Raw genomic sequence first — 12,305 nt, forward strand, 5'->3', positions numbered from 1 at the left:
TATGGACGGAAGTGAGTTCTAGCCAATCTTTAAAGGAGAATTAATACCTTCTCAAATCTTCCCAAAAACTGAAGCGGAGGGAACACTTCCAGACTCCTTTTACAAAACTAGCATTACTATTGGAGAAGGCAGTGGCACCTCACTCCAGTACTCTTGCCTGGAAAATCCTATGGATGGAGGAGCCTGGTAGGCTGCAGTCCATGGGATCGCTAAGAGTCAGACATGACTGAGCGACTTCTTTCACTTTTCACTTTCATGCATTGGAGAAGGAAACGGCAACCCACTCCAGGGTTCTTGCATGGAGAATCCCAGGGAAGGGGGAGCCTGATGGGCTGCCGTCTGTGGGGTCGCACAGAGTCAGACACGACTGAAGCGACTTAGCAGCAGCAGCATTACTATCGGAAAAGGCAATGGCCCGCCACTCCAGTACTGTTGCCTGGAAAATCCCATGGATGGAGGAACCTGGTAGGCTGCAGTCCATGGGGTCACTAAGAGTTGGACATGACTGAGTGCTTCACTTTCACTTTTCACTTTCATGCATTGGAGAAGGAAACGGCAGCCCACTCCAGTGTTCTTGCCTGGAGAATCCCAGGGACGGGAAAGCCTGAAGGGCTGCCGTCTGTGGGGTCGCACAGAGTCTGACACGACTGAGGTGACTTAGCAGCAGCAGCAACAGCAGCATTACTATAATTCCAACCAGATAAGGACACTCCAAAAAGGAAATAACTTACCAATATCACTGAAGAATATTGATGCAAAAATTCGTAATATTCAGTTCAGTTCAGCTCATCAAACTTAATTCAGCGATACACTAGAAAATCATTTGTATCAGGGATGCAGGGATCGTTCAACATCCATAAATCAATCAACCTGCTATGCCACATTAACAGAATGAAGGATGAGAATCATATGATCAAGTCAGTAGATGCAGAGAAAGCATTTGACAAAATTCAGTATCTAGTCATGATAAAAACTCTGAAAAAACTGGGTACAAAGGGAACATACTGCAATGTAATAAAGGTCATATATGACAGTTTCACCGCTAGCTTCATACTTAACAGTGAAAAGCCAAATGCTTTCTAAGATCATTAACAAGACAAGGATGCCTACTCTTGCGACTTTTGTTCAACATAATTCTGAAAATTATAGCCAGAGGAGGGCAAGAAAATGCAGTAAAATGCATCTACATGGGAAAGAAAGAAGTAAAATTGTTCCTATTTATAGATAACTTAATATAGAAAATCCTAAATACTCTAACAAAAAACTATTGAACTAGTAAATAAATCTACTGAAGTTCAAGATACAAACATCAGTGTACAAAAATCAGTTATGATTTTACAGTCTAAGAATGAGGTATCAGAGAAAGAAATTAAGAAAACAATTTACAGTTGCATCAAAAACAATAAAATACCTAGGAATAAATTTAACTAAGAAAGCAAAACTTGTACACAAAAAACCATTGACATTGATGAAAAAAATTGAAAAAAACACAAAGGCAATGGTCTTCCATGCTTATACATTGAAAGAATTAATGTTGTTAAAATGTCCATGTTATCCAATGCAATCTTCAGATTCAGTGCAATCCCTATCAAGATTCCAGTGGCATTTTTTTCATAGAAACAGGTCCACACAAATCTTAAATCTTAAAATTTTAAGATTTGTGTGGACCTGCAAAAGACAAAGATAGACAAAGCAATCTTGAGAAAGAATGAAGCTGGAGGCATCACGTTTCCTGACTTCAGATTATATTGTCAGCTATAGTAATCCAAACAATATGGTATTGGCATAAAAATGTACATATAGATCAGTGGAACAGAATGGAGAATGCAGATATAACCCACACATGTATGGGCGATTAAGACAAAAGTATCAAGAATATATAATGGAGAAAGGATAGTCTCTTCCTTAAAACTGGTAAAATCCACTTATATAAGAATGAAACTAGATCACTCTTTTACTTTGTACACAAAAATCAACTCAAAACCTCAAAAAAAAAAAAGAAAAGAAACCCTCCTGGAAGAAAAGTATAAGGAGTAAGCTCCTTGATATTGGTCGTACAGATTTTTGGGGTCTGATATCAAAAGCAAAGACAGCAAATGCAAAAAGTAAATAAGAGGGACTACACCAAACTAAAATGCTTCACCACAGCAGTGAAAACCATAAACAAAATAAAAAGGCAATTTATAGAATGGGAAAAAATATTTACAAAGCATAGATAGGATAAGGGGTTAATATCCAAATTATATAAAGAACTCTTACAACTCAATAGCAAAATGCCCATAAACAATCTGATTTAAAAATTAAGCAGAGAAACTGAACAAATATTTTTCCAAAGAAGACATACAAATGGCCAATAGGTACATGAAAATGATAGCTTTCGGTTAATGGTGTCAGATTCATGATCTCCGAAGAAGATGATTTAACTTCAGGACCAGGGACCGGGCTTGATCACTCAAGAGCTTTTGTATAGCAGAGTTATATTAAAGTGAAAAGGGACAGGGAAAGCTTCTGACACAGACATCAGAAGCGGGCTGGAGAGTGCCCCCCTTGCTAGTTTTAGCAAGCTGTTTTATGTCTGTTAGAAAGCTATGAATCAGATAAGAGAGACACCTCAAGGCTGACGGAGTTTCACCAGGCCCCTCTCCCACAGTATGCATTTTTGAGATTGAATGGCACAAGGTATGTCATCTCCCAACCATAAAATAATTGATGTGAATACTGGTTTGTTGAACTATTATCAGCCAAAAGTTAGTTTTAGGTGAAACTATTTTGAAGAAAGGCAAATTCCAAAGCAAATACATAGTTTCATTAACATAGCTTAAGAAAAACATTTCCCTAAGAAAAATGCAATGGTTCCTCAAGGTTTGAGACAAGTTAGGTTCAGGTGGAACCAGTTGTCTTGGCAACACAGAATTCTCCAAGAAAAGATGCGACACTTTAGTTTGTTTCCTCTTGCAGCTTAAGGGAGAGATAAAAAATGTCTGACACTTGCAGCCTATTTCCTCCATTTGGAGACCCCTGGCCTTCCTGCCTGTTACCTCTCAGAAAGATGCACAGTGTCATTAGTCATCAGGGAAATCCATATCAAAACCACAGTGAGATACACCTCACACCTGTTAGAATGGCCCATAAAAAGTAAGCACGAAGTACTGGCGAGGATGTGGAGAGAAGGGCACCCTTGTGCCCTCTGTGCTGTACTTGTTCATGCATCCACCAGTGGACACTTAATTTGCCTCTACATTTTAGCTGTTGTTAATAACGCTGCTATGAGCAAGAGTGTGCAGATTTCTTTTCAAGACCTTGCTGTCAGTCCTACAGCCTGTTTTTGTTTGCTTTCTATTACTATAAGTTTATTAAGATAGTTTATTGACTCTTTCTTGGCATTTAGTTTCTTTCCCCTTCTTTCCTTTTATCACACTATTCCTTACTCCACCCTCCCATCCTTGCTCCACTCCCCAAGCCCTCCAGTAGGATACTGCTCCTCTGTGTTGTGGCCCTGATGCCAACATGTAACTTGTGCCTCCATCTCCGGCCAACTGTCCAAGTAGATGTGTGCTTAGTTCTGTAGATCACTTAACTTTGGGAGTGGCCACCTTTTTCTGTACAGGGCCAGATGGTGAACATTTTAGGCTGTGTGGGCCTTGTGGCCTCTGTTGCAGCTGCTTGCCTCTGCCATCACGGTAGAAAGTAGCCACAGAGCTGACTAACCGTGTGGACGTGGTTGTGATCAAGTAAGATGTTATTTACAAAAACAGGTGAAGGGCTGCCTTGGGCCTTCAGCCATAGTCTGTTGACTCCTGACTTAAGTCAAAGAGCTTCTGTATGCTTTTTGTTTAATCTTGGCTCAAAAGGTAGCAAGCTGAAGTTACTGCAGCCCAGGAAGAGAGGAGAAAGGGTATCCCTCCGATTTTCTGTTAGACACTCTCTTTTGTAAAAGTACTGTTTAATTTGTACTCTGGTGTAATACTAAGAGTGGAATAAAAGATGAGTTGGCCTCTGGTGCAGGATTGTCCCTGCCCCTTTCTTTCATGCATGGCAGCCCCTTCCCCTCTTGCCGTAGGCCCACCCATTGTCTCAGGCTGACTCCAGGCTCTCTCTTTCTTCTTGGAGCTTCCCACTCCTCTGGTTTCCACCTCTCTGTGCAGCTATTTGGAGCCCCTCAATTTAATATCCAGTTCTGTATTATAGTGGGGCTTCCCAGGTGGCTCAGAGGTTAAAGCGTCTGCCTGCAATGCTAGAGATCTGGGTTTGACCCCTGTGTCTCGAAGATCCCCTGGAGAAGGAAATGGCAACCCATTCCAGTATTCTTGCCTGGAGAATGCCATGGACAGAGGAGTCTGGTGGGCTACAGTCCACGGGGTCACAAAGAGTTGGACATGACTGAGCGACATCACTTTCACTTTCCATATTATAGTATCCCGTGTGGTTTCTTCAAATATGTTGCTTATTTTTCTCAACTACACTGCTGGGTTTCCTTGGGGACCAGGGACACAAAGTGCTATAAGGGGAAGATGGAACTTTTGACCTCTCCATGGCTTTACCTCTTGTTAGCTTTGTGGCTTTAGGTTAAATGCTGATCATTTCTGTGGCTTGGTTTCCTTATCTGTGAAATGATTATTGGAAATAATCCTGTATATACCCGGGTCTTGTGTGTCCTCCCTATAAGATGTTCCTATTCTCTGAGTGCCTTTGGCATGGACAGTAGCAAATTGACAATGACCAATCCCATGATTTAGAAAAAGCCCAGGTTTCCCAAGCACTATTACCAGCTTTAGAAAGTGAAGCAGAACTAAAGAGGCTCTTGATGAAGGTGAAAGAGAAGAGTGAAAAAGCTGGCTTAAAACTGAACATTCAAAAAATAAGATCAGGGAGGGGCCATGGGTAAACCGATGGCTGTTTCATGTTGATGTTTGGTAGAAACCAATGCAATACCATAAAGCAATTATCCTTCAGATTAATTAAAAGAAACAAAAGACAAAAAATAAGATCATGGCATCCAGTCCCATCACTTCTTGGCAAACAGAAGCGGAAATAGTGGAAGCAGTGACAGATTTTATTTTCTTGGGCTCCAAAATCACTGAGGAAGGTGACTGCAGCCATGAAATTAAAAGATGTTTGCTCCGTGAAAGGAAAGCTGTGACAAACCTAGACAGCGTATTAAAAAGCAGAGACATTAAAAATAATAAAAAAACTAAAAAGCAGAGACGTTACTTGGCCAACAAAGGTCTGTATAGTCAAAGCTATAGTTCTTCCAGTGATCATGTGCGGATGTGAGAGTTGGACCATAAAGCAGGCTGAGTGCCGAAGAATGGATGCTTCAAATTGTGGTGCTGGAGAAGGCTCTTGAGAGTCCCTTGGACTGCAAGGAGATCAAAACAGTCAATCCTAAAGGAAATCAACCCTGAATATTTATTAGAAGGACTGATGCTGAAGCTGAAGTTCCAGTAGTTTGGGCACCTGATGCACAGAGCCAGCTCACTGGAAAAGACCCTGATGTTGGGAAGGATTGAAGGCAATAGGAAAGCTGGGCAGCAGAGGATGAGATGGTTAGATAACATCACTGCCCCAGTGGACATGAATTTGAACCAACTCCAGGAAATAGTGAAGGACAGGAAGCCTGGCATGTTGCAGTCCATGGGGTTGCAAAGAGTTAGATACAACTTAGCAACTGAAAAACTACAAATTACCAGCCTTAAAATTATAGATGTTTTATGAGGAATGTTTTTTCTTGCGTTAAAGAAGTAATGTGATCACATTTTGAAAGTAATCACCCAGATTCTTTCTATTATAATTCAATTTCTATTAGCATTTTGATTTTTTTCTTATTTGTGCACTTTCTCAATTTAATTCATTTTAATGTAAGTGTTTTGATCGTAAATTACTTATAATTATTTTAACAACTTTCATATCCCACTTAACATAGTGTTTTTGGACTGTTTACTTTTAAAAATATGGAAGCAATATTTTAATTTTTGGTCAATCATAAAACTTATTTTTCTATCCTGGTATATTTCATATCTACTGAAATAATATCATGGTATGACTTACGAGTATCATTATATATTGGCTGTGCATGGAATTGGTATGAAAATTCTGTTTGCATTGAAATAGGAACTTCAATAAATTCCTGATCCTTCTACACTTAAAAACTAATTTAAAAATAAAATGTGACTATAAAGAAAAGGTAGCTTTAGTAACACCAGCATTGAGAAGAAACAGGTCAGATAGTTTGATTTAATCATTTCTTATTTTAAAATTGAAGGTCCATTTTAGCTTCTTATCTTCTGAAAGAAAAGCTCAACATCTTGGGCAAGTTGGGGTGTCTGCTAAGCTGTGCGGGTTCTGTCGTGCTGATTATCCATTCCCCGAAATCTGAGAGTGTGACTACTCAGGCTGAGTTGGAGGAGAAGCTGACCAATCCAGGTAACTCAGGCCTCACTGCCAGAGAGCTTGCTGCCTCCACTGTGGCCCTCCCCAGGGGAGCTGTACCCTCTGCCCTGCCCTGCCATATGGTCTGTCCTCCAGGCCCTTGGTTACTCTTTGCTCACCACTGTCCACAGCTGTCCCCTGGTGCTGCCCTGCTGACCTCGCCCCTTTGCTGCCTCTTGGGACTGGACCTTGTACATTGACATTGCCTCCCTATCCATAGCACAACGGGTGCCAGTTCTGCGGGTCTCCCACACGTTGTTTCCCTTAGGACACCATGTGTCCAGGCCTCGGTTCCTCCTTCTGTTGTGAAGCTCTCTGAGAGCCAAGGCCTGATTTAATTCATCCTTAGAGACCCTATAGAGCTCTGTATGTGTTTTTTGTTTGTTCTTTGGTATATATTTTTTACCTAGTTTCTCTTTCATTCCTTTTTTGATAACTGCAATCACCACCCTCCCACCCCCCAGCCCCATCCCCATGAGACTCAAAAGACGAAACTCCTGCACATTCAATGTTAGTTGCTCAGTCATGTTCTACTCTTTGTGACCCCACGGACTGTAGCCCATGAAGCTTCTCTGTTCATGGGATTCTCCAGGTAAGATTACTGGAGGAGGTAGCCATTCCTTCTCCAGTGGATCTTCCCAACCCAGGGATTGAACCAGGTCTCCTGCATTGCAGACAGATTCTTTACCATCTGAACCACCAGGGAAATCTGCTACACATTCAGGCTCAGCTGCTTTTTCTGATTTTTTCACAAACACAGCCCATGCTTTTGCGGTATTTTATAATACGTTTGTGCACACTGTGCTCTCTGCCCTTCACTACCTCGTACCCTGTTTATAGGTCAGGCTCCCAGACAGCTTTCAGCTGTAGTATCTTCCTGAATCGTCTCTTGCAGCAGACCTTCAAGGTCCTTTTCTTTACCCTTGGGGAAGAGGGGACTCCCACCACCTGTTCGCTGGTACAGATGTCCAGGCTGTACCCAGCCCTCTCAGGCCCAGTGCCTAGCACCCACTTTACAATCTGGAAATGAAATTCATGGCAAATACAACTTCCATGTACATATAAATGGTAGTCAACATAATGCCCTAAGAATAATACTTTGGAATAAAATAGAATGTTCAAGTATGGCCACAGGAATAGATACATTAGAGCCAGCAGGCCCTACAGCGTATGTGGCATTGCTGACAATCTGGCAGGTGCAAAACAGATGATGTGGAGGTGTTGTCTTATTGACTCACTTGGGATTTTGCCATCATTGATGGGATCTTCTTTTATTATTTTTCTTTGGCTGGACCACACAGCTTGCAGGATCTCAGTTCCCTGACCTGGGGTTAAACCCTGACTCTGTCGGTGAAAGCCTGGAATCCTAATTACCTGGCCACAAGGGAACTCCCAGCAGTGGGATCTTCTGAAATGGAAAATAACTCCAGAAGTACTGAAAGATTCAATATATATTAAATGTTTGCCAAATTACTTTGTTTTATACATAAAACAGGTTCTAGGCTCTGATTACTATAAACATTTTTCAGTTACCTGTCCAAGGTGACATTCAGAAGTTGTGAGGAGAATCTGATGATTTTTTGTTGTGTGAAATTCTGTACACACCTGAGGACCTGTGGCCTCTGTGTGCAGCCCTCAGTCCCTGCCACAGCCAGAGACACCCGACGGTTTTCCCTCATGTTCTTTAAGACCCCACATGACTCTCTTTTCCTGCCCTCCCCCAGCAGGAGTACTCTGCCTAGGGTTTGTTGAATTGACCATCTTGTGGACTAGCTTAAAAAAAATTCTTGAGACTTCCCAGGCAGTGCAGTGGCTGGGACTCCATGCTTCCACTGCAGGCGGCATGGGTCTGATCCCTGCTGGGGATAGTTCGGCGTGCCATGCTGTGTGCGCAAAAAAGGAGAAAAAATCTCATAGTGTATATGTTGACTTTTAATGTTATAAAATATTACTAATAGAAGACTTATTTATTGACTTGTAATATGTAGGAGCTATGAATTTTTTAATGGTGAAAATAGTGATGGGAAAACATTTTTGTGGAATGAGCTCAGTGGGTCTGGTCAAGCATACCTGGAGCAGTAGAGTGTCCTGGTGATAAGGGCAGGGGCAGGTGGTGGGGCGTATGATGGGGGCTGCTCTGCTAGCCCCCCAGTCACTGTGTGCCCCCTCTTTTCCAGTGTTTGTGGGCTATCTGTGCATCGTGCTGCTCATGCTGCTGCTGCTTATCTTCTGGATCGCACCGGCCCACGGGCCCACCAACATCATGGTCTACATCAGCATCTGCTCCTTGCTGGGGAGTTTCACCGTGCCTTCCACCAAGGGCATTGGGCTGGCTGCCCAAGACATCTTCCACAACAACCCATCTAGTCAGCGGGCCCTCTGCCTGTGCCTGGTGCTCCTGGCCGTGCTTGGCTGCAGTATCATCGTCCAGTTCAGGTACATCAACAAGGCCCTCGAGTGCTTCGACTCCTCTGTGTTTGGGGCCATCTACTACGTGGTGTTCACCACACTGGTCTTGCTGGCCTCAGCCATCCTCTTCCGGGAGTGGAGCAACGTGGGTCTGGTGGACTTCTTGGGCATGGCCTGTGGGTTCACCACTGTCTCCGTTGGAATTGTCCTTATACAGGTGTTCAAAGAGTTCAACTTCAACCTGGGGGAGATGAATAAATCTAATGTGAAAACGGACTAGGATGTCACAAGGAATTGTATGGCTTGAGGAACAGAAAGAAGATATGGTTTCTGGTCCTAATTTGATGTGACGTAGAAGAGTAAATTTACACAAGTAAATTGCTTGTGTTGGAGTTGCTTATATATGATGAATAGGCTGGTGGAGAATGAGGATGCATTGCTTAGCACAGGACTGTGGACTCAGCCTTCTGTTCTCTGAAGTTGCTCAAAGGTTGCCTGAGCGTCATCTCTCTCTGATGAGAGGAATCTTATGTTCATTGCCATTAACCTGGAAGCTTTGATGAATACTCTTTGCTTTTAAAACACTATCATTATTTAAATAGAATGGGCCTATTCTGGTTAGTGTTTGCAGGGGAACAGATATTCTTATTTAGAAGCTTACTTTGGAAATGGGAGAAGGTGTTGTCTTGAAGTCTGACTCTACAGTAAATGTGTCTTTAGTCTTGTTATTTTGCATTAAGCATGTCTAACATTCAGGTGTTCCATCCAAATCAGAGGTATATACATTTAATTGTTTTTAATCCTCTCATGTGTTGACTCTCCTGCCCCTGACTCCTAGACATTTTAACTGGAAACAGAGAGAGAAGAGTGAATGGATACCATATACGGTTCCATTTGCAGGATGATTTTCAGTAGCTCAAATCAATTTCAGTGCCTTTATCACTTGAACTATTCACTTAATTTGACTATTACTGTGTGTATGTTCTCTTAGATTAGAATAATGCAGCTTCCATGATTATACTTTAGTATTTCACTATTCAAACTATAAATGTTCAAAGCAGTTATAAATTGTAGTATATTATTTATTGGAAGAGAATCAAGATGAAGGACACATTAGAGGAAGTTGACCCTTTCAGCATATGTTATAATCCAATGAAAGACAATTGACTAAGTAGCATGAGGTATTTTATTTGTATTCAGTCTAACATAACTGGGATCCAGTATTAAATTTACCCGTGTTCTCATTCAGCAAGCATTGTGTCCACTAAGAAGAAATTATTTAGGCTGTTAAATGAGATAGTAACTTTTCAGTGGTACATATGAGTTCAGGAACAAGTTAAAGGACACAATTAAGCCGAAGTTTTGTTTTTTTTCTTGCTACAAATTGGAACACACATAGTTTTAGAAAGAATTTCTAGCAAAAATGAAAACAGTTTAACCATCTCCCTGTTGTTTGAGATGACAAAGCACTCTGTAGTCCCTGACCCAATCTCTCATTAAACTTCTGAAATGCAAAATAGCCATTAATTAGCCCTGGGATTTCTTTGGAGGGAATGATGCTGAAGCTGAAACTCCAGTACTTTGGCCACCTCATGCGAAGAGTTGACTCACTGGAAAAGACCCTGATGCTGGGAGGGATTGGGGGCAGGAGGAGAAGGGGACGACAGAGGATGAGATGGCTGGATGGCATCACTGACTCGATGGACTTGAGTCTGAGTGAACTCTGGGAGTTGGTGATGGACAGGGAGGCCTGGCGTGCTGCGATTTATGGGGTTGCAAAGAGTCAGACATGACTGAGCGACTGAACTGAACCGAACTGAACTGATCCCAGCATTTGGATCAAAAGAGGTCATTTGCCTGTCTATAGTAACCTTCCATGTGTATGAAATAGTAACAAACCACAGAGTGATGCAAATATTCATCAAGATATCTGTATACTTCATCTGCAGTATTGTTCCCCCCATCCCACCCTGCGAGACATATGGGATTTCCCTACCAGGGATTGAAATGGTCCCCATGCAGTGGAAGTGCAGTCTTAACCACTGGACCACCAGGAGAGTCCTCAGGGCAGTGTTTTGTCTAAATGGCTTAGGAAACTAAGCCAAGTTGAAAGATGGGATTGAGTAAAGTGATGGGATTGACTTGGTGAAGTAGAACATGGAATTTAATAATACCCAGTTAAAATTACTAAGGAATGTCAACAGAAAAAAATGTATTTTTTTTTTTTTAGATAAAAAGAACATTTCTAAAGACCTAAGGGATAGTTCCCTAAAGTGTTGAATAAAGAGGCTAAATAAAACAAGGATAGAGCAAAAAACACCCTTATGAATTAAAAGTACATTGGATGATCATGAGTTGTCAGTGAGCTGTGAACTAACAGCAGCAAGATTATTTAAAAATTTTTCTAAATCTTATAGTAACTGATAGTTAATAAATGCTCAGAAATCCATTAGTCTTTTTATCAACTCTTGAAGGTTTGTTTTTTATCATCAGTGTTTTTAGGCATTAATTTATTGAACTGAATTTTCTAAAAATGTAGGTGTATAAGTATACTTTTGAGCATAAAAATAGTTTCCTGGGTAAGGAGCTGAGATATTCAAAAAATACATGTGGCTATACAAGTATCATAAGAAAGTTCATGGAAATTACCATTTTCTTTTGGTTGCAGTTTACATGTGAAGCTTAGTTTATTTAATTCAGTCTGTTGATGTTCCTAATTGCAGTTAAATCTGTGGTTATTCCATAGATACTTACAGGTGATATTTTCTGGATTATCTTCCTATGATTTTTTTTTTTTTTTAGTAAAGTAAAAACTCAAAAGTATAAACAACTTGTCGTCTCTTAAAGGTGATAAGCCCCAGAATAGTTAGACTCTTCCAAATTTATATCTGTTTAGCAGATTACTTTGGTAGGATGCACAGCTTTTCTTCCAGTGGAATGCAATTCATATCATCCATTGTATTCCAAGTGTGACTGTAGCCTGGAAGTAATTGACATGACCAGCAGTCTAACAGCCTACTTTTCAAGTTTGACATAGAGCATATAACTTCTGACTTACAGTATTTATTTTACAAATCGGTGTTTTTATAATTTATTTGGAATTTAAAAAAAATAAAAGCTTTAAAGAGAAAGGCCCAGAACGGGGATAGGTCTTACAGTGATCTTTCCAAAAGTAAACATTTTCATTATTATGCTATTCTCTGGGTTTTATCTTTGATAAAACTAAGGAAAAAATTGTCCACGTTTTCAAGCCTCCTGTAAAATCGTGTTTGTGATCAAAACTTGCACATTTACCTGGATAGATAACCTAAATAGGCCATGTCTCTCCTCTCATACTTGGACAATGCCTTGCTTTCTCCTCTGAATCTTTGCATTTAAAAAGATTGCTTCCTGTTCTGCTCAGTGGTCAAGTGTAGGGCCTATTAAGGATTCTAACCCAAACCCAGCACTGAGATCACCCTGAGTAT

At 41.0% G+C, this 12,305-nt stretch overlaps 1 protein-coding gene across 1 annotated transcript in view; it reads left to right on the plus strand.

Annotated features, from left to right (window-relative positions):
• NIPA1 (NIPA magnesium transporter 1) overlaps positions 1–9,118 on the plus strand; it is a 50,393-nt gene extending 41,275 nt beyond the window's left edge. Inside the window, exons 4-5 of the mRNA XM_052636201.1 lie at positions 6,263–6,423; positions 8,607–9,118. Coding sequence (XP_052492161.1) covers positions 6,263–6,423; positions 8,607–9,118 — 673 coding nt within the window. The remainder of the gene's footprint in view (positions 1–6,262; positions 6,424–8,606) is intronic.
• Positions 9,119–12,305: the final 3,187 nt, after the last annotated feature.

The sequence above is a fragment of the Budorcas taxicolor genome, chromosome 2 (assembly GCF_023091745.1).
Source record: "Budorcas taxicolor isolate Tak-1 chromosome 2, Takin1.1, whole genome shotgun sequence".
Taxonomy (NCBI): domain Eukaryota; kingdom Metazoa; phylum Chordata; class Mammalia; order Artiodactyla; family Bovidae; genus Budorcas; species Budorcas taxicolor.